The sequence below is a fragment of the Macrosteles quadrilineatus genome, unplaced genomic scaffold (assembly GCF_028750875.1).
Source record: "Macrosteles quadrilineatus isolate MER2022 unplaced genomic scaffold, UCM_ALF_1.0 Scaffold_21__1_contigs__length_2333173, whole genome shotgun sequence".
Classification (NCBI taxonomy): Eukaryota; Metazoa; Arthropoda; class Insecta; order Hemiptera; family Cicadellidae; genus Macrosteles; species Macrosteles quadrilineatus.
This window is the reverse complement of record NW_026542614.1, coordinates 1947618-1975130: the sequence shown is the minus strand read 5'-3', so window position 1 is coordinate 1975130 and position 27513 is coordinate 1947618. Positions and strand designations below refer to the sequence as shown.

The following is a 27513-nucleotide window of genomic DNA, read 5'->3' as shown; positions in this document are numbered from 1 at the left end:
TATTTTAGGTGAGAACGACATAATTTTTTTATGGCAAAAATTCCTAAAGGATACGTATTGAATGGCTTATGATAGCTTTGTAACTCACAAAATGTTACCTGGTTCTTAAGCCAGGACCATTTATAAAAAGTCCAATAAATAAGAACAGCTGGGTCCACTTTGGAAACATCAAAAAGAAACATCACCATTCCTACCGACAGTGAGTGGTATTCTGTGGGTTTGCTGTAAGACACCTCTTTACTAAGCACAGAGTTGTAATCTTTGAGATCGTTCAAATTCTTTGTTTTCGTAGGCTAGATGGAATTGTTAAATAACCAATAGAATTTCAGGATCCATACTTCGGTAATTGAACTCGTTGACCTAAACATGTGGAGAATTTTAAGTAGGCATGTCTCGTGTACCTACTTGGTATCTAAGACAAGTAAACTGTTAACTGATTTTACCTCAAAAGCCAGTAGCTGCAATACTTCAAAATCTGTTTCTCATTGGAAACCTGTTTCGAATCATTCCACTCCAGTTACAGCGAGACTTGGAGGATGTTCCACTAATTTCAAGCTTCTGTGTTCCAAAGAGTTGATGTTAAGTAGGTGCGAATTGTACATCGTTACCAAAACAGGTCGCATTTTAACTATGTCAGAAACAACGTATCAATGGTACAAGTTATTTTCTGGTTTTCGGTAAAATTTCGTTCTTTTAAACATAGGTTCAGGGGGGGAGCGAGCTGGTGTAGTGGTTAGAACGCAGTACTGAAGTACTGCAAAAGTAAAGTGACTGAAGTCCTGAGGTCCCGGTTTCAAATTCCGCCAAGTCACCAATGGATTTTATCTAAGTGATAATGCCGCAACCCCTAGGTCTAGCCTGAAGTAATGTGAAAAACAATCCCGGGCTCGTGCCTAGTGTCCTAAAAAAAAAAAAACAAAAATAAAAAACATAGGTTCAGGGAAAAACAATATTCAACCGACAAATCTATAAATTTTTACGAAAAACTCTACCATATAGCATTGTAAAGTGTAATATCACTAACAGTGGTGGTGAGTTAACAGTTGAGTTGGTAAGTAATTCTCTAATTACTAACTCAGCGAGTCAGGCACGCTAGCTAGGCGTGGCCCGGGGTAATATTAACACCAACACAAACACAAGAGTGATTTGCTTGATTGTAGGACGGAGGTAGAGTGTTTAATACAGTGTTCACTTACAGGTTCTTAACTGATCATTAATTCAACCCTCGACTGACGCCATGTGTTTTTTAGTGCCACCTTCACATCCTAGGACGCTAAGATCTAGCCCGGGGTCGTGCATTAACTGCGCCAAAGAGTTCCTTAATTGCGCCAATTCCTCTAAGGGTCCCAAAAAATGTTCCTTAGTTGCGCCAGAAGGTTGCAGGCAGAAGGAATGTCCTTGTTTACGTGTCATCCTAACCTATTCTAACCTAACCTAACCCAACCTAACCTACTCAATTATACAGTAAAAGAGGGTCGCCACTTGGTGTAATTATTGAACTGTATGGTAGCTCGGGTAGCTGGAGTAGTTCGCTCAATTCAGGAATACCCGACTACCTGACTCAGGTCAGTTGGCGCAATTCATGCCCGCCCTAGCGGCCGACTTCAGGCAGGTCTTAGAGGGTTGCGGCATCATCGCATAGATAAAATCCATTTGTGATTGGCGGGACTTGAACCCGAGAACTCGGGCTCTGAAACCCCGCGCTCTTCCACCAAACTAACTCGCTTCCCCTGAGGGTTTTGAAATTCTTAGGGTGAACTAAGGAGGGAATTGTGGTGCAATAATGGTTGTACCTATTTTTCTATCCTACATAATGTTTGTAACTAGGTTTTTTAAATTTTCTGAGTGTTGCTGAGTGTACACACTTATAACATGTATGTAACTGTGATATGTAAACGAATAGAGTAATAAATTTGGTTATTGTTGAAAATATAAATAAATCAAGTTACATAATCATCCCGTGATGCCATTCAATCGATGGATTCATGTTACTAACGAACACTCTGAAATTGGCCTCGTAACATTTATTGGTACCCGTCGAGTCGCCAATTCATATTTAACTTGCCAATGATTGGGTTGGTTCAATTTTTATCGGACTGATTGCGGGCATAGTCAATAGTATTGATTGACCTAAAGCTTTGAAGGGAACGAGGTTTAATTGCAGATAAGTAGTATACGTATTATTTAATTTACTTCTTTTTTGTTTAATTAAATTTGAATAACAGTTATTGGAATTCATTAAGAAATTTTAAGACGCGAATATATAATGTTCTAATTATGCTCAACCTTTCAAGAAATTATTTATATTATATACTATTCTGAAGTCACTATACATTTTTACTCGACGACTTTTTATAGAGCTAATAGCGTTTGCTAAAATGATTCGATCGAAGATAATGAATTACAATATGCCAGATAAAAGTAATTTCAATTGCCACTGGGTATGGACGAAAGAAGCCATTCAATCCTGTAAGAATAAACCAACCACGTCTTAACAAATTGGTAGTGACAATCAACATCGATGTCTACAATCACAGATGAACAATCGTACAATTATATTTAGTGGTAGGAAACATTAAATAAATAATGGAATAGTGAGAACCATAAAGTGACGTCACTATTGAGTCAGCTGATAGGACAGTCCGTCGTTTTGACAAATTGCTAGATACAGACCACACCTATAACCAACTATTGCGACCACAGAATTGTTTTCAAAACACTTGTAATAAACAATGACGTAAATGACGTCACTGCTCCAGCTGATTGGACAGCCAGTCCAGACCCTCGTAGAGTCCTCGGCCCTGCGTGGCGCAAGTCTCTTGTATCTTCCATCTGTTCTTCAGCTTGTCCAAACCCAACAGCTGGCTCAACTCAGCAGCACTCAGCGCGTCGGGAAGGTCCTGTTTGTTGGCCAGGATCAGCAACACGATGTCCCTGAGAGCATCCTCCTGAAGTAAGCTGGTCAACTCTTTCTCGCACTCCGACACTCTATCACGGTCGCTGGAGTCCACCACGAAGATGAGTCCCTGGGTGTTCTCGAAGTAGTGCCTCCACAACACCCTGATCTTGTCTTGTCCTCCGACGTCCCACACTGTGAAGCTGATGTTCTTGTAGTCCACCGTCTCCACGTTGAACCCAAGGGTAGGGATGGTTGTGACGACATCGCCCAGTTTCAGTCTGTACAAGATCGTGGTTTTCCCAGCCGCGTCCAGACCGACCATCAGGATCCTCACAGACTGCTTTGCGAAAAGACGAGTTAGTAAGGTGGATATTGTGAGTCCCATGGCAAAATTTGTGGATTTTCAGAATGTTATGATTGTTTGTTTGTTGTTTCCAGAGATGAAAATACAGCTGGTGAAATTGAATTCGCTGTAGCACCGTACCAAATACATAGAGATTAATTTTTTCGTCACCATTTTATCTGCTCATTAATCCACGATAAATTCTCCAATATACAAATGAAAATCATCTTCGAAATTCTTAAGAATCACTTAAGAACATTATAATAGAAAATTTTCATTTCTTTGTAAGGTAGGGCCTATTGTTGCCTATTCAGTGGATAATAGTTCTTTAATGTTCATTAATCTTGTAGGAAAATTAATTCCACGACGAAATTAATTTACGATTAAGTTCATATAAGTTAAGGCCTAAAATGGCATTAATTACATGTCTTTGAATCCCAGCTCTACTCTTCAACGTTCTGACTCACAGTAGTTAATCCTACTAATTATCCTACTTATTATCACATATTTAAGACTTTATTCTTAAAAATATTTAAATATTTTTACTACCGACCACATCCCAACACGTAACTAATTACGAGTCCAATGATCGCTCTATGGTTTTAGCAAAGAATAAACATTATTCCAGGAAAAAAGTTCAACACAATTTAAACTGTTTTAACGTTCTTATTGTTGAAAAAATAGAATTTATTGCCAACAGAGCACCTTTTCACACAACGGTTACAATGATGGTTTAGACTGGTAAGCAACAACTGAATGTGTCATGTTATAAAGTGAGTGACCCGTAGCTGAAGCCTTGACCATGACCGTAGCTTACCTTCACACCTACTTGCTGACTCAGATAATCTCTTACACTCGCACTTATAAATAAAATCCCGAAATAAATCAACTTAAAATTAAACCCCTTTGTCTGATGGGATTACATGATTGAACATGTAAATAGGTTTTTTTACAATGATATTTAATGGTGTATGGGTCGAGATTTGATATCATAGATACCAAGAGGAAAGTCAGGAATAATAACCAGCATAACATAGATGCAGTTCGAAAATGAATTTGACGAATATTTACTCATGCTAGACGTCGTCCAGTGGTCGAAAACTCGAACAAAAATGTGTAATGGAAAGACTTTTCTATTTGCACCCCACACTGTAAATAGAACATTTGTTTGGGATTTCTTCCATTTGCTTGGATTTTCTGTTTATATTTCGTTGCTATTTCGTCACCAGCATGGCAATCCTTTATGGGCACCCATACCTTTACGAACCCACTTTATGGCACACATGATAATTTTTTCAAAATTTTTAATTATTTTTTTGTTTATTTTTTAGACTATCTATTATCTGTTATCTATTATCTATTTTAATTTTATTAAAGTGATACAATCAAATTTTATGTAAACGGTTAAGGTCATTTACCAAATAAAAGTATAGGCATATGACACATCAAAATGAAGCTTAGAGTGTGTAGATTTGCCGAAAAGTATTGATATGGACGAATTTCCTAAGGGCTCTGCTCCACAGGCTGATTTCCAAAGGGCTACGCCTGGCATGCCATCAATGTGTAATAGCTATTTACATTACAAGTGTAGTAAGAGCGTTTTTACATCACGCAAGTGAATGTTGTGCAACGAGCGTAAGCGAGTTGCATTATTCACCTAAGTGATGTAAACACGCTCTTGCGTAACGTGTAACGTACAAGATTTTACCTGACCCGACAATATACACGGGGTTACGTACAATATTTTTCATTATCCATTTCACTCATCTTCTAAGAGTAACGTTCTTTTACAAACACAAGCTAGGTTAGGAATAGTTATTTGTGTAACTAGTGGTGAAAGTGGCACTTTGCTGCACACGAGAGCAATGTTTACGCACGAGCCGCAGGCGAGTGTGGAATGATCTCGAGTGCAGCAAAGGCCTTTTTCACTCGTGTTACACATTATATTTTTCCTACAGTCACTATAAAGCATATAAATAATTAGTCTTTCAAACACTATGCAACACGTTTTAGGTTCAGCTGGCAACACAAATGGTGCCCTAGAGAAAGTAGTACCCGCGGTCCGTATCACTCCGCTATTTTTCCTCGGCAAAAAATGTGCTCCGCGTTTTGAGAATATAGTTCCGTATGTTTTTGTAATTTGAAGTGGTTTCCGTGCCTAAAAAAATGCTTTAAAGGTATTTTCTTGTTTATTAAGATCGTAGGAATGTTATAAAAACGTTTAAAAGAAAATTCCAGAAAGTTCAGAAATACCGAAACTATAAACACGAAATGACAGGTTAAATCGTAGTTATAGTAGTCAATCAGCTGCTCATAGTATTATTATCTTTAAGTGTTGCCAACCTATTTCCAAGCGTACACGGATTACGTGCATAATAGAACCTCGCTGTTTTGTGTTGTTTCGTTGGAATCCTGATGTGCGGCAAAGTATAAACCGTACGGCAAAGTATAAACCGTACGGCAAAGTATAAATATGCAGCAATTAGCAGCTTTCTGTACTATAAACAGTACAAGGAAGCCAACTTTGTCGGGTGACTGTAGGAAAAATACTTTAAAGCATAACAATAACATTCAAGCGCACAGCTGATTTCTAGCGTTGAACGTCGTTGGCTCCAAAGAGGTATAATTTTTAAGTTAAGCACTCAATGTTATTTAAATGGGTTTAATTACCTCACCGAGTGAGTTTTTTTTTCAAATTTACATCACTCGAGAAGTAAGGAAGTTGTATACATCACGCTTGTGATAAGGAAGTTTAACATGGCGGGTTAGGTAAATAATTTAATTTAGTTAATGAAACAGCTGGTCAGTAAAATGAACTGGTGTTTGTTTATTTACTCGAAAAAGATGTTTGTGACACTTTATGTAGATTGAGGAGGGTTATGTTTGGTTTTAAAGTGAGGTTGTATACGTTTTTTAAAGTATTGCTCAAAGTTTCATTTTTTTAATTTATATAGTAAGCTACATGTGAAGAGGCTTGGCTAAAATTGAAGAATTATAATAACACATGTCATTCATGAAGCATCAATATGAAGCAACTGATGCTATTGCTACACTAAGGTATGTTGTCCTATTCTTATGGATCTATTAACATCAAAAGTAGGGGTTTGAAAGTAAGTAAGTTAACGCTTTTAAATCAGTTTATATTTTCAAACTAAATCAAAGAATTGCTGTACAGTTTGCTGTTTTAAAACACACATCAGCACCACTTTATGCTCTCTAGCTCTCTTGGTCACATTTTCTTCCCGTTGCGCCGCTTGTTTTAATTTAAAAAGGGATCCTGCACATCTACGGGAAAATATCTTCAAACAATATGCGTAGATTTTCCCTGCGATGCACACGAGCTGATTAAAAAGGTCTGAAACATGCTTGCCTACTATATAGATAAATATGAGTTCGGTAAAAACTGCGGTAGTAAATTTATCAATTGCGATGTTCCGATATTCAAAACATGTAATACACTCGTGTGATTTTCCCCGCGGATGAATAATTGAAATCGGAAGTGAGTCCGACCGGAAATATAGCAGGTTCGTGTTGGCTACATCGCTACATGGGCAACTTGTTGCGCGAGATCAAATATTTACTGGCCATGCCCGGTGAACAATAGTTCTCTAACTTCGAACCTGAAATTCATTATTGTCATGAATCCTTTATTTTAAATCTAGGTGGGTTAAAAAAAATTGTCTGTACTTTACAATGAGTAGAATACTTCACTTTCTACATTTCTTTGTTGAATAATCAAGAAGATTTTGTTTGTTTTTACGTTTTATAGCCTAAAGCGAGACAAGTCGTACTGTATCTCATTTTCTGCTGGTCCATTTGTGGGTAGGTTACGCCCATATTACGCTTCATAATCCAAGGAAACTAGGCCGACCAAGGACGGTCGTGCATTAGGCCTAATTGAGCCAAAGAGTTCCATAATTGTACCAAGCCCTCAACTCAAAGGGTCCTGAAAATGTTCCTTAGTTGCGCCAAGCCCAAGCCAGATAGGGGTGAGTTCAGGCAGAATAAATGTTCTTGTTTACATGTCATCCTAACCTAAACTAATCTAACCTAACTTAACCTAAACCCAACCTAACCTAACCTAATCAATTATATAACGTCCACAATGCACGCTGGTATAAGCAGGAAGTCAGACTCAGATTTTCGGCGCCGAGTGCCTGACTCCGGTGGGGTGGCCATAATGCAAGCAGGTTGTAAGCTGTACCTGTCTGTGTTGAGACCTATTTAAGGGATACATACATATATTCCCGCAACTTCTTGCAGACGACAACAGGGTTTTTCAATATTTCAGAATGAGCTTGCACACCTTTTATTTAATCCTCATAAAAATCGAACACAAGCTCGCCAAAACTGGGGAAAATATGACAAAACATTGAATTTAGCTGAGGTAAATCAATTTATTTAAGTAAGTTAAATGGTTTATTTTGTAAAAATGCAATATTAAAAACAATTTAATTAAACCAACAGATAAATTTAACGTACAATGTTGCCATATTAAAAAAAAATCACTTTAATGTGCTTATATTGCTATTTGCTGGAATGTGTTGAACTTTTGATAGCAATTGGTCGATATCCATGGTTAATGTAATGAAACAAAAACAAAAATCAACAGTCCGATAAAGCAGGTTGTCTGAAACCAGAATGAACAATAAAATCGGAGTCAGACTGCCTGCGCGCAGAAAATCGGCGCGCAGGTGCACTATGGCCGCTTACGTTTACTAGCATGGGACGATAAGCGCGCCGAGTCTGACCTGATCGGCGCCGACAGTCGACAGTCCGACTCAGAAAACCAGCGTGCATTGTGGACGTACCCAAAGAGGGCCGCCACTCGGTGCAGTTAATGAACGTATTGGGTGGCTCCCTAGAGTAGTTGGCGTAATTCAAGAATGTGACTACCTGACTGAGGTCAGTTGGCGCAATTAATGCCCGTTCTCAAGAACAAACTTTTCAGTGCTCAGTAAATTTTTAGCATCTGTTTCTCAATTTAAACATGGTCTTCATAAGTAAATAGAATGGAGAACTGTACAAGCCAATCTTGTACGATTTTGGTCGTTTTAAGTTTTACTACAAACAATAAAATAATAATCAGCTCTCGGGAGAAGATTCGTTCTTCAAACTGTCGCTGAAATAAGCCAGAAGTTGTTTACAACATAGATTAAAACTTTTGTTACAATCCTACATTTTAATTTGTTTCCTACCGTAGAGAATTTGCGTTTTCCTATGCCAATGTAGATTTCACCAATTACTAAGCCTAGCCTATGTATTGAAGTTGTACAGTATTTTGTAAATTGTTTTTTATGTTAATTTATTTGATTAGCTTTGATAAACAAAGCTATTTTCGTCTAGATATACAATTTATATCTAGTTGTGACGATTTTACATGTCTCAATTTTATACTTATCGGGTTTTATTTGTCAAGCATGGGTGTTGGGCAAAGCTACTTGTTATATTGGGCAAAGACCTGAGTTTGACTTAGTTCTTTACATAATGTCAATTAACTTTGTCATGTTGGTTACATGCGAGGATAACTAGAAGGTTGCATTTCCTCCTTCTTCATATAATGGTTGTCACAAGATGTAGACGTCAAATATTGTATCTATATTTATGTTTTAATAAATATGTATAGTTTGGCCAATGTGAAGTTCTTATTCTATCCAACACTACTAATACGATCTTGTGAGTAAAAAAAAAACCCCATCAAACGGTCTCCTAATGGTCTGAGAATCTCGTGTGTTCTCTTTAGAAACACGCTGTGGTAACGGCCAACCGTATTGTTGATCTTCTCTTTGGAAACTACAGAATCGCTAACTTAATGGCCTCCCTAAACTCTCAACATTAACAAGTTTCTGAGCCAGACATATACTTTTTTTGTTGCTGACCAGGTTGTTGGGTCATCACAGTTGCTATAGGCCTAATAGGCTATCACACTAGTTTTGACTTGGTAAAAAGTTTGTGTATCCGACATAAATTAGTAATTTATTTCAGCACAATCTGTCGGTGGCTCACCACTACGACGATTTTGATTAAAAATATGACAAATTTAACATGGGGATGGGATGTCTAAAAGGTAATAGCTACCTACTCCCTACAGTGAAATTTTCTTAGCTTCTAAAAGCCACAAAGTAAGGTAAAGGCAGACCACAGGGTATCTTTGATGCAGTAGACCTTTATTTGACAGGTTGAGATGAGCCGAGGTGCAAATGAGTGGGTCAATAATTCAACGCGGCGGCGCCTACTTGAGACTTGTCTCCCTAGCTCCAGCCATACAACACACAACATGGCTCAAACTATTCCTTAGCTTCCACAAAGACTCAAAGTTTCTACTTCGTAAAGGCAGAGAGAAAATTTACGTTTAATTAAGTGGGATGAGGTGAGTACCTTGTTACCGAGATCAGCTGTTTCTTGGCCAAGATAATTTTAAAAACCCAATTATCAGAGGTCTCAAGTTGGAGCTAGTTTTGATCGCAAAAGCCAATGGCTTTTACTTGGGAACGAACAACCTACAACCAAGAGAGGTCTATGACTTTGGATACTACAAGTAAACGACCAATTTACGTTAAATAGATGTAGCTTTTTTTTTTTTTTGAAAACTACTCGATTATGCTCCGTTCAATATATCAAGCAGACAACTGCATTGTACAAGTTATTTTACCTGACACACCTGTAGGCATTGTACAGAGCACCTAGGCACAATTGTCAATTTCTAGTAAAATTGTGTAAAATCCTGTTGTTATTAGCACATTTTATACTTTGCCTGAACGGAAGTACGAAAAAAAGCGTACAGCGAAATATGTGTACAAGGGGAAACATTGTTATTTGACGAGAGTAAGTGGTAAATATTACAAATACGAAAAATGCGTACTGAAGGGTCGCCTGAAGCGTTTAGGCAATGTATATAAGGTTTAGTAATTCTATAACATACTTTCAATTTTGCATTTTAGACGCATTTAACACTTTTTGAATTTTTCTCAATCAGCTGTGTGGCGGTTCAAAATCGCAAACAAATGAGCTGTCAAACCTATGAGAAATAAAAATGTAAACAATTCCATTACTGACTGTTTCCATGGAATGGGCTCAAATGGCACTTTATAAAGGCTGAAATAAAGACATGGAAATGAAGATTGATATTTGAATAAACGACATTCACATTCCGATGTATATTATAATTTCTCCATATTCTTTGCGAATATATGAGCTGTTTGGTGATGGATAAATGATAATACATTATATTTTCATATAAAGATCATAGTCTTCTAACTTATAAATATTGATTATCTACAACAATAGATAAAGTAATAACTCAACCCACCAAACAATCAATTACCTAAACAAAGACGGAACTTCTAAACAATAAAAGTCAACAATGTATTTTAGATGGAACAACAGCGAGCCGAGAAAAGGGAGGGAATTCTACAAAAAGGCGCGAAACACGGAGCGAAGAACAATAAAACAGCTGTAAATTTCTCAATCGTCTGTAGTTCCTATCCGCCTTCTTTTCCGTGCGACTGTGACGCCAGAATTGGCCAGAGTCAGTAGTGTGTTTTGTTTTGGGTAGTTGTCCAGGAGTGGATACAAAAATGTCTTATTGACAATAGTATAAAATAAAATAAAAACTTTTACCTGGAATCAAGACCAAATATCGAATTTTGATTTGGTTCTAATCACATTGTGGCAAAGAACTCAGATAAATATTTACCTAGTTCTAACAGCTTTGAATTGATAATTTATTCTAAACATCTTGAGTACTAGGACAAATGTAAACGTCATGTTGTAATAGGTTCGAATTGTATTAATCCAAAAATATTTCTGATTCCACATGAGATTGGAGGTGTAATTTGTTTAATCGTAATATATTTTCTGAACACCACAAAACATTTTACTACATATTCGACATGTCATATTGTTGTTATTGTTTTAATGGTTCAACCACAACTACTCTTCTGTGGTTCAACGAATAATTGGAGAGTGTAACCACAGCTGTTGTACAGCGGAAATACTAACCACTCGAATAGTGTGATTATACTTCAGTAATATTTTGTTGGACATTTATAGTAACGTACTATACAAATGTAGGCAAAGATTCATGCTACGAAAAAATTGTGTAATATTTGGATTTGGTATAAGAAATCAAAAACCACATCTTATAAAGCTGGAAACATTTAGCAAAAACGGAGGTAAAAATGATTGTATGGACAATATTTTATCTAGGGGGGGGGGGGGGGGGGTTATCGGGTCATTATCAGCTGATCGGGATAAATTATTATTTAAATGGTTACTATTTGGCATTGCCCTTAAATAGTGATGGTAATAACGATCCATCAAAAAGTTGACCAGGGCGGAATAAGGTCGATAGCATTGAAAAACACTAACTACACATTATTTAACATTATTTAATAAAATAAAATAAACTCTACTCCTTGAAAAATCATTTTGAGGTATGAAAAAATTACAAAAATTTTGTGTAATAGCAACACGATGTTGTCTTTTACTTCCAATAACTTAAAACTGTTCACCCTTATTTTCAATTTAATCAAAATCAATACAATTAATCAAGAAAATTCCAGAAGACGAAACAAATTAAAATTAAAAATTATAACATGCGGAAACTGTTTTAGAATTAATAAAATTAATAACTAAACGTGGTTGTATAATGAACAAAATCATGTTAAGCTTTTTAAATTGAAACTCGGAGTATTTGTACTCATAATTTGATTTAGAAGAAGTAAAGAGGTTTGGATAAAACATCCAGCGTCAACTTAAGTTCACAAGTTAAGTTGGGGTTGTAGACATGATGACATCCAAGTCAAGTTAAGTTAGTCACTGTCAATGATTGTAATACTAGAGCTCAGTTTCAAACAAAAGCATCCCAAAGTAACAGCTTTACAAATTTATCCTTCATGATCCCTTCTTGTTTTAACTTGGATACCACAGTACATTCAGTGGATTTCCTCCTCTTTAAGAAAATGATTCTCCAAATCCAAAAATTGTTCTCTATTTTTTAAACCTACCACTGAAAACTCAGGAGTAAAAATGTGGGTCCATCATTACACAATGAGATAAACATGTTTGTTAATATGCAGACAATATACTATGGACAGAGCCGATGGTTTTCTTAATACATTTATTTTCCAGAATGAATAACATTTTAATTTAGAAAAGCTAGTGTTAGCATTGATTTGAATTCGCTTCATAATTCAAAGGTTCTGTATGGGTTGATCTTGCTTTATAAGTTGCTCAAAATGTGCCTTTTATTCTTTTTTAATGATTACAATAGAGGATAAGCAAACATTTACAAGTATATCGTTCTGTTGAGTGTAATTGTTTTAAATTTGCAAAGTTAAGTAGGTAGTTTTAAGTTAACATTAAAACTGGTCGGAAACATATCTTTAAACGGTTTCAGCTGACCCATAAGGATGATAAGTATAAGGGAGTATTGATTAATTGAAGAGGAAATGCGGATTTTGGGTCTAGGTACGTCAACCATAGCTTATTGGAAATAAGAAAGTATGTTTTGTTTAATATATATATTTTAGTAGTAAAACAAATTTACATCAAGTAGCTGTTTGATGGTTCGAAATTGGACCCTGCTGTCCAGATCATTGAGTTTTAAATAAAAAATTATTCTGGCTAACGAAACAGCTGATTTTAGTCAGTAACAAAGCTAGATCATCTCATCTTTCTACACGTATCCTTCATCACATATTTTGGTTCAAATACGCACCTAGGTCGTGTCCCCATCTCAATAGATAATGATAATGATAAAGCTAACTTTGCTCTTAAGTTAAAAGGTAGACTACATTATTTGTAACTTACAATCAATGCATCGATGAATGCTTCCAGTGTATCCAACAGGGTGTCAGTAATGGTATGGATCGAGGTTCACACGCACACACTAACATGCAATAACAGCATACAACGTAATTATATTTAATTTAATATTCCACGAAGTTTAAACTTGCGGGAGGTAAAAACATTATGATCGAAATCTACCCTTTTCCCTGTAAATGTAATTTGTAACCGAGCTTTTCCAATGTTTATTGATCGGTTATGTAAAAATGCGAGAAGGATAACTTCAAAAATGGTGAAACATTTATTTTGCACATAAAATTATATTTAACAAAAATCCAAATTACAAACAGTAAATTCAAGCGAGTTCATTTAATCAACAAATAGCTGTATTTTTGCCGGAGCAACTAAACATAGTTTCAAAGCTCGACCGTGAACTAATTAATTCCCGGTTTTAATTTAACAACAACTGGGCATTAGTATAGGAAGGAAGTATACTTTGATCAACTTTACTTGATCAACTTTTATACTTTTGTCAACCTTGGTAAAAGTCTTATTTAATCACTAGCTGTGTGCCCGTTCTAAGCACGGGGATCTTATAGTAGTCAGTTAAAACCTTCTTATATTAAGATTAAGAACAGCAGTTAGTTTGCATATTTGCAGATATGCTGGCAAAACTATTATATATAAACCTTCGCAAATACAGTATCTGACAGTTTAAGCCAAAATAAATGCTTCGCAATTAAATGTCACCCGGATCGTTATGGTCCATATGTCCAATGATTAAACTAAAAAATGTTTTATAGATCCATGAAGCGTAGCCCTAAAGTAGGCCTATAATTGAAAGTTACTTTCCACATCGGTTAACTTAAACGTATTTAAAGTACTACCTCAACCTCACCATTTAATACTTTATTCCGGTTGACATTTTCAGTATCAAAGGTGCTCTTGTCCATTCCGTGAAACACTGAGAAATAAGGACATTAATGCGTTACCAACAGACATACACACAACAATCCAAAAAAGGCCACGAACTATTGATACATAAACAATATAAAGGCGTAAACAATTCATGATAGTTTGCCCAACAAATGTTTTACTCAAATAGGTTATCATTTTCTTAGCATACCGGGTAAGCTAAGATTTGGAATCCAGACAGAAAAAGCAAAACTTATACAGAGTTAAGACATCACTTAAATTGAATACGGACGGCTCTAATAAATAAGGTGCAACACCAACGATAACTAATTTGTAAACTACAGTGATGTGTTGGTACCTACGTAAAAATGATTCTAGCAGCTACCAACGGTTCTAAGGAAAAGAACCAGTACCTACGTAAGAACCTACCTAAGAACTATAGTACATCCGGCCAATTAAATACATTAATATCTAGTCCCGAGGTTATTGATCTCTTGCTTTTGGATTTTATCGTAAAAAGTTATAGCGTAAACTTATCGGTGTCAGTTTGAAAAAAAACAACCTTACCCAAACAACTTTTTGTTATTTAATAGATTACGCATTCTCTAAACAATGATTAGTGTATCTATTAACATTAGAAGGAAATGTGACGAAAATCACACAATGTTGGGGTTTTGGTCATTTGTAATTATATTTCTTAAGTAGGTAGGCCATGTATTCTATGGAAAAGTACCGGTATCAAGGATCGTCGTCAAAAAGGTTGTTATAAATAAATATGTAGGCTTACGTACCCAAGATATGAGCTATGGGCCTATTGGCTGTATGGTCCAGCGATTGCATCACACGGTGAGTAGAAACAGAAAGTGACACATTGGAAAAGCGAGTTTAGCACTTCCTCTGTTAAACCTCTGTTACAATCACCCACTGCAGTTGTGATTTTTTACTTTACACTTTACACAACCGCCATTGAAGCGCCGTCAATGAGTGGAAACCTTTTTTGTAAGCTATTGGCGACGATCATTTCAGTGTCCCAGCCCTATACAACACTGATTCAAGGTCTTCTTTCTGGTTGTCAAAACTCAAGAAACATTTTATACTCAAAGAATTTCTGGTTCTGATTTGGACGATGTCTACTTATTTAATTTCATTTACGGTTACACTATTAGACTATATTATTGCACTTGCGATTAATTAAATCCGTTATGTAAGAAAAAAGTTTTTAATCTCACTTGGTTGGGATTTGCTTTCTAAACGTGATTCGAAATGGTTGCGGTATTTGTAAACAACATTTGTAAACATATCATTGACAGCTAGAAAAAATAATCTTGATCCGAACAGCTGTTCGTTATTTCATAGACGATTATGTGATAAAAATTGAACGAAAATTTGACAAAAATCGCACAAAACTGCATTTTTGAACGTCCGTAATTTTATTTACAAAGTAGTGAGGCTATATTTAAATCACTAAAGACACTCTCGCCAATCCAGTGAATACATTAAAATGACTTGGATCTTGATAGGTACTCTGGTTTTCACGGAGAAGATTGCGTAAAATGCCATCTTGAGTGTTACAGACAAAGGGAAAGACAGACAGACAGACAGACAGACAGACAGAAATAGAGATAAGACTCGTTTCTGCTTCTTTAATGTATAAAACGTAAAAATAACCTAAAAGTATATAATTCTGAGCAAAGTACAGACAAAACTCTAATTTTATTTATATAGATATCCATGCCATACGTGTTATCAAGGTTCTACTGTGTAAAAATGATTGCCTGAAATCAGCTGTAAACGCGGACGTATTGAACGGAGACAAATTCTAATTAGTTCATTTCAGATGATAATTGGGTCACATTGGGAAGCTGAATGTTGAATTCTGAATGCTGAATGCAGACTGGGACAGCCTTTCATATCCTACAGTTCTGCAATTATATTCCAGCATTCGATTGATTTAATCCATGAAAATCTAACGTTTCAATGTATTGTGCTTTTGCATTGGAATTATAAATGCTGCTGATCTTCATTTATTGTATTTTGATTATTTCATTTTATGAAATTATTTAGAGAGAAAGTCTCCTTTATTCTTCGGTAAAGTGTTTTGTTGCTGGTAATTGAGTTAATTTTCCACAGCCACTAAAATTATTGAGCTTAAACAACTTGAAACGAATGCGGTGTGAAATACTAAAAGAGAAATACTATTACACGCATAGAAATAGAATGTAAGCATGACGCCACAAATTAGAGGGTGGGTATTTCAACTTTCAAGTGAATCAGAGCTTTGCTACCGACTAAAAACAGCTGTTTCTTTAGCCAGAGCCATTTAATAAAACACAGCTGATTCAAGTTTCAATTCATCAAGAAGTTGCTGACTTTTAGGGATCGAACCACCAAACATCTGATTAGAAGGCGAGAACTTTATTCACTCAACAGCCAGATTGTGCATTAGATTTTGAATCTTTGCTCAAATTAAATCAATGCACCTGACCTAGTATTTTAATAAAGTGGTTTGTGTTGAATGGTGGATTTCGAAAGGAGACTTTGTGTCCAAAAAAGGGTCGCTGTTTTATTCAAACGTCCAACTAGGATTATGTTAATCATTATTTACGAACGAATTCTCTTTATTTATTCGCCATGACAAATTCTTCCAGTAAAATAACAGCGTACATGAATTAAAGTACACAGTGAGTTCAACGATTGTAGAAGTAGATTGTTTTGTACACTGAACCATAAGTGCTGTAAACTATTTTGGGTTAACCGCTAAACATGTATCAGTTAAGAGATTATGACTACAAAAGGTGAACGACCGGCAAAAAAGCTACTAATTACTGGAACATAGTTTTTTAACGTCGTCCAAAAATTTTTAGATTTACGTAATTAAGATTTTTAATCTTTAAATTTGTAATTTGAGATATTGTAATTTTGAACTCCTAAATCATAAACGCACGTTAATCAAAACGTTTAAACCTTGTCTAAGCCATGCAATTACTTTGCTTCACGAGTAAAAATAGTTTTTAATTGTCCATCTGTAAAACGACATAACACAAACTATTGTTTTCCACAAATTATTGTCTTGGTAGGAGGTTTATTCAAATTGCTTCGATATTGAGAAAATGAATCTCTCAGTCCAATACCTGAGATATTCAATCCAAATCCGGATTTACCTGATCCAGTAAAACTGACAGAAATTGCGATATTCACTTTGCAAAGAATCCTAATATCGAACACAGTTCCTGTTTGTATTCGATTTACAAGATACCAATATCAATAAATCAATACTTGGCTGACTTTTTATTTTTAACAATATACGAACTTACTCTAACTTGAATAATTAATAGAACTTACTCGTGTGTCCAATCCCGTAAGAGGAGTTGAGCAAAGAACTTTAAAGACGGTGACACACTATCGATCTTTTCCCCGAGCAAGACCCCGAACCGAGCAGGGAGAAGGGAGAAGGGAGGTCGAAGGGAGCATGTTCGATAGTGTGTCACGGGTACGTACACCGATCCAGACGGCGAACCAGACATCAGGCCGAGCAGGGAGACGAGCGCTCTGGAGGCGGTTTTTTGGTGAAAGATCAAAGAAAAGATCGGTCCGATGTACGGAGTGATGTACGATAGTGTGTCACTTGCCCCGTACGCCGTCGCGAGCGCCGCACCGAGCGGCCGCCTGTGCTAGCGTTGAGTTATGATTTAATATGGCAATTAGACCCTTTAATTGGTAAAATACTGTAAATAAATGTTGGGTAATATGTTGCCGTTATATATTATGGCCATTTAAGATGTCATGTTGTGGTTTGTTTGGTCGAGGTTCAAAATGTAGAAACCGTTAAATCAATTATATCAATAATATTAAAGTGAATTAAGTAATTGATGTTGTCTGAAATTCTTTCAAAATTAATATAAACATTAATATTATTAAGGACAATTAAAATTATCATTCTGTAACGTTATTTCAATTAATAAAACCAATAAAAATCAATACATATAACTAAGTATCCTTTCTAGAATATTTTATTTTTGCGACAAGTTTTCAAAAAGCGTCTTTTAACGCGCTCTCACTTGCACACACTCTCCATCTCTCTCTAAACCCCCTTTTGCCGCGCTCGGTAGAATTCGTCTGGTCTTGGTCTTGTTCGGGGAAATGTTCGGAGTGAAATTTTGCTGATATTTATCTCCCTTCTCCCTGTTCGGTTCGGGGTCTTGATCGGGGAAAAGATCGATAGTGTGTCACCGCCTGTCTCGATTTTGTGGCTTTATGTATCCAAATGATATTGACCAATTGACCTAACTTATATGCATCTGTATTGTACATAAGTGGATCCTGGGAGTGTTTTTTAGATGCAGGATAAAAATTTTCCGTATTTAATAACTTCGTCAAATTTTTTCTGTCATTTAGTGTCAATGACGATAAAAAGAGTATTGAGTATTTACTAACTTGTATATGGTATCAACGATATTATCTGTTTACTGACTCCAAATGATTCAAATGTATGTTGGTACACTAGTTCTTTCATTTTGTGTATTTAATTTTAATGTAAAAAAATTTGTTTTAGAATTGCTATGAAAGAGACAATGATGTAATATTCCCTAACTTTCATTTACCGGTACACGGTTTGTGGGGGAACTAACGAAATTTGACCAGAATCACGATCTAGAAACTTATTGTTTTCAGACAATAATCTACAAAATGTCGACGTTGTCTAGACTCTATACCAAAGAGGCCATACGGTTTGAACCTTTCCTAAAGAAAACATAAAAACTCAATGGTGTACAAACTCGAGAAATAGTTTAAAAAAATAATTTAAAAAACCCTGAAAACTTATTAAAAATTTTTAAAAAGCACGTAGAATTGGCATGTCTGTAGTTAACTGACCGTGCTGTCAAAACCAATCAAAATCAAAACATCCCACATGCCGTGACATCTCGATCCAATCCGATCCGAATCACCCGGCGGCGCCGACACAATAGATAATCAGTGATGCCAACAGCCGGCCACTGGGAACCAAATTTCCCTCACTAGCCGACACATCCCTCCCGCTCTTACCTACAGACAGGTCGATATTCCCATCCTCTCTCGTTCCGGTTTCCGCTAAATTAAAAGCCTGACATTCTTTCACACTACGCTCCGACGGGTAAAAACCATTCCACGAATGTCAACAAGAGCTGGAAATTAGGTTATTGACACGGTAGACAATAGGACTATCCCAAAGTGGGTTTGCTGTATGTTTTAAAGATTCCTAATGAGTTAATCGGAACTTAATTTTATGCAAGTCGGATAAAAGGATTTGGGTCTACCATATTTTGTGTCCTAGTTTTCAAATACTTGCTATATGCTCCAGCCCTGAGCCGGGTAACATGGAGCTAAATGATCTAGCTGATTGATTTTGATAGCTAAATGATTTTAGCATTAGCTAAACAGTGGTGGTTGGCCGGATTTGAACACGGAATGTCTGGAATCGAAGGCCCGCGCTACCACTAGCGCTCCCCTAGCGGAAGACTATAACTCGCACACAATCTTACCAGAAAAAAGTGCATTATAAAGTTAAATTCGTCAATAAACATACATACGAAAAAATTCTACACTAACTTCAGTATGTAAATATTCAAACCTTTAAAAAATCAATATCGTATTAAATTCTATTTAAATTGAAATACGGTAATCAATCTTTTTTCATTTTATGCAGCATTTTAGGTATTGTGCTGCCTAGGGTCGAAAGAGATAACTGAATAAAAATAAATTAGGGATAGATGTAATAGTGAAGAATAAAGTAAATGTGATTAAAATTATAAGCTTTATAACATTTAGTGTAATATAATTTTAAGACGTATTAAATAGTGTATCTATTGATCAAATTAAATACATTGTTAATGAGTTCAAATAGAATCACATAACGTGTTAAGTTATTCATCGAAATATCTTGGTATAAGTCACAATTATATTTCATACAGACTGTGATGGCTGCAATGACTAGGCTCTTAATGCAGTTTACGACTGCCATGAAGCTGCGAGGTGCCTGCAATTATATCTAAGTGCCCTAGTTAGTGCACCCCTCTCTCTGTATCGGATTTCATGTATTGTACGGTTACTTAGATCAATTGAAGTAGATTTGTCTTTTAATTAATTAATAATGTTAATACTGTAGAGTAATGATAGTTATGGAGGTTAGAAAAAAGTAAACTAGTTTGAACTGATGTTGAAAACTAGTTGGATAAATTATTGTTATTTTGTAGAACATTTGTAGACGAGCTTTGTATCAACTGAAGCGCAAAATATTGGTGTTCCACAGAATTTAAAAAAATTCAAAATTTTAAAAATTCACTTTTAATTTAATTTATTTAAACATTTTAATTCAAAATTTATGAAGTTTTAATTGTAAATATTAAAAAAAAACAATTATAATTTTTTAAAGTTATAATTATAAATCTTTGTAAAATTTTAATAATAAATTTAATTATACATTTTAATTCCGTGGTCACTGCAGTATCAGTTAGAGCCCAACATTGGTTTTAAAACCTCTTTTTTATTTAGCTTTATACAAGTCTATGCAACATAGATAATCTTTAAGTAAGATTTTAGATGATTTTGTCCAGTACCTTAATACTTTTATCTTAAATAATTTGTGATGGAGTGACTTATAACTTAATTGGTAGTAGATCATTTTTAAGAGTTATGACGTATCATTGCAAATTTACCACTATTTTAAACCAAATATGGCGCTTAGTTTTACCACAACTAACCACAATACTAGGAATGTTATGGTTACGGTAACAAGCCGAGTGCCATTACACAATCCTAACAATAATAATAACAATAACAATAACAATAACCTAACCTAACCTAACCTAACCCAACCTAACCTAACCCAACCTAACCTAACCTAACCTAACCACAAAACTGTACTATAACAGGTAACAGTTACAAGCCGAGTGCCATTACACAATCCCAACAATAATAATAACAATAACAATAACCTAACCTAACCTCCTAACCTAACCTAACCTAACCACAAAACTGTACTATAACAGGTAACAGTGACAAGCCGAGTGCCATTACACAATCCTAACAATAATAATAACGATAACAATAACAATAACCTAACCTAACCCAACCTAACCTAACCTAACCACAAAACAGGTAAAACCTAACCTATAACAGGTAACAGTGACAAGCCGAGTGCCATTACACAATCCTAACAATAATAATAACAATAACAATAACCTAACCTAACCTAACCTAACCTAACCTAACCCAACCTAACCTAACCTAACCCAACCTAACCTAACCTAACCCAACCTAACCTAACCTAACCCAACCACAAAACTGTACTATAACAGGTAACAGTGACAAGCCGAGTGCCATTACACAATCCTAACAATAATAATAACAATAACAATAACCTAACCTAACCTAACCTAACCTAACCCAACCTAACCTAACCTAACCCAACCTAACCCAACCTAACCTAACCACAAAACTGTACTATAACAGGTAACAGTGACAAGCCGAGTGCCATTACACAATCCTAACAATAATAATAACAATAACAATAACCTAACCCAACCTAACCCAACCTAACCTAACCTAACCTAACCACAAAACTGTACTATAACAGGCAACAGTGACAAGCCGAGTGCCATTACACAATCCTCTTAACTTTATAATGAGCAGGTTTTTAAGTAGCCCAACGGTTCCGTTCACCGCCCAGACTGGGTCGCGGTGTAAACCTTACTACAATATGTTCAATGTTATCGGTTTTATGCAAAGTTAACAATGTTAAAAATACATCACGACTGCCATATTTGCGCGAACAAAATGTTGAGAGGTTATTTGAACGAATCGTGACAAAAGTAAAACTTATAGACTAGAATTATAGGAACAAATTAGTAAATTCAACGATTTAACCGTATTGTACTTTATATAATTTAGTCATACGAATAAATAATCTGGTACACTATACGGCATTGTTCTCGGCTCAAGCCCTAGAATTGTTACTGGTTGTTTGTTAAAATTACTGGTATACTTCACACCTACCATGAAGTATACCAGGATGATCAACACATTGCAACATGGAACAGTGACTAACCTAACCTAACCTAACCTAACCTAACCTAACTCAACCTGACATAACCTAACCCAACCTAACCTAACCTAACCTAACCACAAAACTGTACTATAACAGGTAACAGTGACAAGCCGAGTGCCATTACACAATCCCAACAATAATAATAACAATAACAATAACCTAACCTAACCTAACCTAACCCAACCTAACCCAACCTAACCTAACCTAACCTAACCTAACCACAAAACTGTACTATAACAGGTAACAGTGACAAGCCGAGTGCCATTACACAATCCTCTTAACTTTATAATGAGCAGTTTTTTAAGTAGCCCAACGGTTCCGTTCACTGCCCAGACTGGGTCGCGGTGTAAACGTACAATATGTTCAATGTTATCGGTTTTATGCAAAGTTAACAATGTTAAAAATACATCACGACTGCCATCTTTGCGCGAGCAAAATGTTGAGAGGTTATTTGAACGAATCGTGACAAAAGTAAAACTTATAGACTAGAATTATAGGAACAAATTAGTAAATTCAACGGTTTAACCGTATTGTACTTTATATAATTTAGTCATCATACGAATAAAAAATCTGGTACACTATACGGCATTGTTCTCGGCTCAAGCCCTAGAATTGTTAACTGGTTGTTTGTTAAAATTACTGGTATACTTCACAATCCAATATAAACTATGGCAAATTGAGAAAATATTAATGGAAAGAAATACAAACATCATATAGTATGGAAATTAATCGATGAAGACAAAATTATGTAACATAATAGAAATTGAAATATCATATGTTATTATTATTTATTTACATATTTTAATTTTAATTTTTGTTTGTTTTGAAAATGCCATGTCGAAACCTGGCCAGTAAGTATATTAATAAATAATTTTATGCTTAAAAGGTTACTCAGTTCATTAGTGTTCAATCCTAGAATCAATAGGCCTAACTCAAAATCGAACCATCAACTTTTAGAAGTGAATGCGAGCTCAATAATAATTTGCGGCCAAAAAAATACTGATATTCGTACACGAATACTTAAACAGACACGGTATGCATCATAAACATAAGCAAATGACATTTTGGCCCAAAAATCAACATCATTTAATATTGTAATATTTAATATTGTAAAATGTTGTAGTTGGCTTGTTTATAGATATATTTTGATCAAACTTGGCGGATTTAATTATTCCATGCTATTGATATTTTAATAAAAAAAAAAAAACACACACTTTATTAGTTTCCCTGTAGCAGCTAACCTGGGTACTCGTTAAACATAAATGTTAATTTAACAGATTAATTGAAAACAAATCCAGGCAAATGGAAATTCGCTTAGTCGGCAGGTTTGCTGCAGCGGGGGTATTTATGATAGTAAAATTATTACAACAATCAATAGGAAATATTTGAACACCTTTTAACCGAACGAACCTAACCACGACGATAAATATTTAAGACAACATATAAATTGACAAAGAAAATTGAAATTGATACAGGGTTTTTTAATTAGCCTAATTCAATGCTAAAACATATCGTGCAGGTGTTGTTACAGCAATTCAAATCCTAGAAAATGTTTTCAACAAACGAGTAGTTTTAAAAGATCTAAGCATCTTGTAATTCTCAAATATACAACAGCATCTTGTAATTCTCAAATATACAACAATTACCAGTATCAACTAGATTCCCCGACCAGTTTTATCTCATACTGGATATCCCGTAACGATTTTCCAATTATTTTATTTCCATGTAGCATGTAGCCTAGTAATATGACCAACGCCCATGCTTCGCTCACTAAGCTACATGACAGTCTGTCTAGCGTCACGGCGCCTCCCCCCCCTCCCCCCAACACGACGCCGAGTCAATTTCATCACCCTTGTCGTAAACGTGTTTATCGTACAGATACGAGAATTTACGGCAAAATTGTCTTCAAAACGACACTTCGTCACGCATTGTAATATTGTAATTGTCGCGTCATCATGAGGAAGTGGAAGTTGGTGCAGGAATCGGTGTCTTTGTTCGTACCTTGCTTTTAGGTATTAAAGAGATTTTTCAAAAAACGCGTCATTTTAGATTTCTGTGAAACGTTTGGTTATGATATGGATGTGTTTGTATTATGTCACTATTTTAAGTCCTGAATATTAGACATAAAATTAGTTTGACTACACTATCTAAAGTTACATTATCTTTTGAGTACATATAGGCATACACACGCTAATGGTATTTTTAGCTTTTTTCCTATGGGAACTGTCAAAAACCTTGCCTTGTTACTATCATCGACCTGCTAGAAATCGTTGAAAATTGGCAATGGAATGTTTATCAGTAGGTTGCCGGTTCGAAACTGATAATCGGTTCGAATCGAAATTTTACCCAGCAGTCCTTGATAATTTGGGCACAACAATTCAAACGTCATTCGGTACAATAACAATAACAAAAGTGCTTCAGTAACAACGCTGTCAACAAAAATGAATCCATTGTGCAATAATGTTTACGCCACACTACATTATTTTGACGAACTTCCCACGCAAGTATTTAGTCCAGAAAACAGCTGTTTGCCGCCAGCTTATTCAAATGGGGTTTCATTGCGTACTACTGTGCTGCAATGAGTTTTACCGGACACCAATCAGCTGATTGTACTGTATTTAGTATTTATGTGGCAATGAGTGGTTATAAACAAAAACATAACCTCTCAATGACAATTGATTTTTAGTCCTTTAGTTGGTGGAAATATATAAGGATTTGTACAGATTTAGTAGTATGGCGTAAACTATCGTACGTCACTCGTCCAAAATGTGTGTACCGGACTCGTATGGTAATCCCGTACTCGACTTCGTCTCGCACGGGAACGACCACACTCGTCCGGTAAACACTTATTTTCAGGACTAGTAACGTAATATACTATTTCGACAACAATTGTAACACGGTACTTAATAACACGGGCTTAACAATTTTGCGACAGATCTCATAAAGGCCATTAAACTGAAGGGAAATATGAAAGGAAGATGCTAGCAGAAAGGTATTAAAATTTAAAATATGTAGTCTAATAACAATTTTCAATCGATACAGTATAACTCACCTAGCCTAATATCAGTGTTTTAATTAAAACATTGTTATTTGACATTTGGAACCACTTAAAATTGTAAATCAATTGCCTACGCAACATTTTGTATACCGCAGGGTTGCATTATGGGCTGGATCCAAAATCAGGTTTAACATGGTAAGAATTCTTCCACAAAACATTCGACTGGGTACAACGTTTGTGTCTGCCACAAACACAAACACATTAGTGGACTTGTGAAAAAGCCAATACATTGACTACTTGCCCTTTTAGACACTCGCTGGTATTCAAACGCTAAAGCCAAAAACATTAGGTTGACTAGATTTTAAAACAATGTATATATATATATACCATGTGGTAGATTTAAGAATCAATTAGCATAAAGAGAAAAAATAGGTTAAGAGTTCCAAACAAGTGTGGGAAATGGTGTTTTGCGAATTTCGTTAATTGCAACAGATTGCAACATAAAACTCATAACATTTACACTTTCGACTAAGAATGATCATCCATTCATTTTTATCTTCATCTTGTTATCCTCATATCAAATAGAATCTCCGGATGAATCGCGTTCGATATGGGAAGTAACTTTGACGGGCGGGCATTAATTGCGCCAAATGACCTGAGTCGGGTTATAAGGTATTCCTAAATTGCGCCAACTACTCCAGGGAGCCACAGCCACCCGATACGTTCATTAACTGCGCCAAGTGACGACCTTCTTTGACTGTATAATTGAGTAGCTTAGGTTAGGTTGGTTCAGTTAGGATATGTTAAGTTAGGTTAGGATGACACGTAAACAATGACATTCCTTCTGCCGGCAACTCACCCCAACCGGCCAACCTGACTTGGGTTTGGCACAACAAAGGAACATTTTTTGGGACCCTTTGAGGGCTTGGCGAAATTAAGGAACTCCTTGGCGCAATTGATGCACTACCACTTTGACTCATCGCAGTAAGACCAGGGAATAGATTTAAATTACTAATATGGGAGTTCATGTTTCGTGTATTACTTATTCCATGGTTGTAAATTAATTAATCGTCATATGTTTCTTTTAAAGATACCCAGATGCACAGTTCTTTCAAACATACCTTGTTAAAGATCTATAATTTTGTTTAAATAGAACCAAACCACATTAAACTTAAACGTGTAAACTAACATAATATGCATACTACTAACATAATATTATATTTATGCAATTCAAAACCCCACAGCTCTCTTTGAATGAGGGGAAGGGGGAGGGGGTTTAACGGCTTCCATACGGAAACAATTCTTTATTCAAACTACCCATTTGTCAGATAACTTTAAAGAGAAAATGTGTTAAATTTTTATTCTACGCCAATTGGTTATCAAGTTTTTTGAATGTAAAGGTTGACTGATACGGAGAGAGGGGCGTATACATTATTTTTCCATATGCATGAATTGTATACAGAATTAATTATCCACATTTGATTAAAAAAATATGTTTACATAATTAATTAATACAGTACTCCGGCAATTAGGATAACCACTATCGATACTAATGGTTTTAAATTAACAAATTCATGCATTTTTGTACAATAAAAGATGAGAAACTTATCTATGGCACGATGGATCAATGGGATCAATATGTTATAGATACAGAAATCAGCTGTTGTCACTTATAATGCTGTTATCTCAGTTATCAAAAAGTTAATAACAAGACTAGCCTATAAGATGTGTTTTAGCAACAAACACATATTACAGACTACAGAGTCTAGGCCTAGTTGCGTAACAGATTCCAAAACAATTCCTAACTCAGTTCTGTATTTTTGGGCAATTTTGGGTAACAAAGGTTACATTTTAAAGTTATACACCATTCCAGAAAGTAAACAGTAAATTTTAAAAATTATGACTTACGAGTTGTACATTTGTTTAAAGTAAACAAACAGAAAAAAGCTAGGTTACGTAAAATTTTACTCACAAGTTATTGTTGTTGTAGGCGATCCTCTTGAGTCCTGAACGAGAACGACAGCCGGCACCCAACTCCGGCTTGCCGCCCGCTGCTTGCTACCACAACACGAAAACTAAATTTACCTCCTACGCCGAAATTCCTTGCTCTCTTATCATTCCCTCTGCATTTGTACTATCACTATCAGATAGTTATTACAGTCGATGGATGATACGAATATACTCAACGCCTGGGAAGAATATGGTAAGACACGACAATAGTTGTATTCAATAAATTATCTTTAATGATAGTTTAAAGAATGTTTATGAAAATTAAAAACAAACAGGAACCATTTCTTTCCTTAAATTAGTTTGCACATGAATTTAGTTCAATTCTACGCTATTATCTCAGAAAAGTTACTTAATTTTTTTTCCAACTTTGTTTAGATATCTTTTTACGCCAGTCATATTATCATATGTTATTTGTGTTTATTTATTTTATGACAATAGTTAGATTTGTAAGGATTTTTGATTTGTTCACAAATGTC

At 35.5% G+C, this 27513-nt stretch overlaps 1 protein-coding gene across 1 annotated transcript; it reads right to left on the bottom strand.

The window, feature by feature from the left end:
- Positions 1-2501: 2501 nt before the first annotated feature.
- On the bottom strand, positions 2502-3341 carry LOC129005442 (ADP-ribosylation factor 2-like). Its single transcript, XM_054434330.1, has one exon. The coding sequence runs from the start codon at positions 3282-3284 to the stop codon at positions 2748-2750; it is 537 nt and encodes a 178-aa protein (XP_054290305.1). The 5' UTR covers positions 3285-3341; the 3' UTR covers positions 2502-2747.
- Between the last annotated feature and the right edge of the window lie 24172 nt (positions 3342-27513).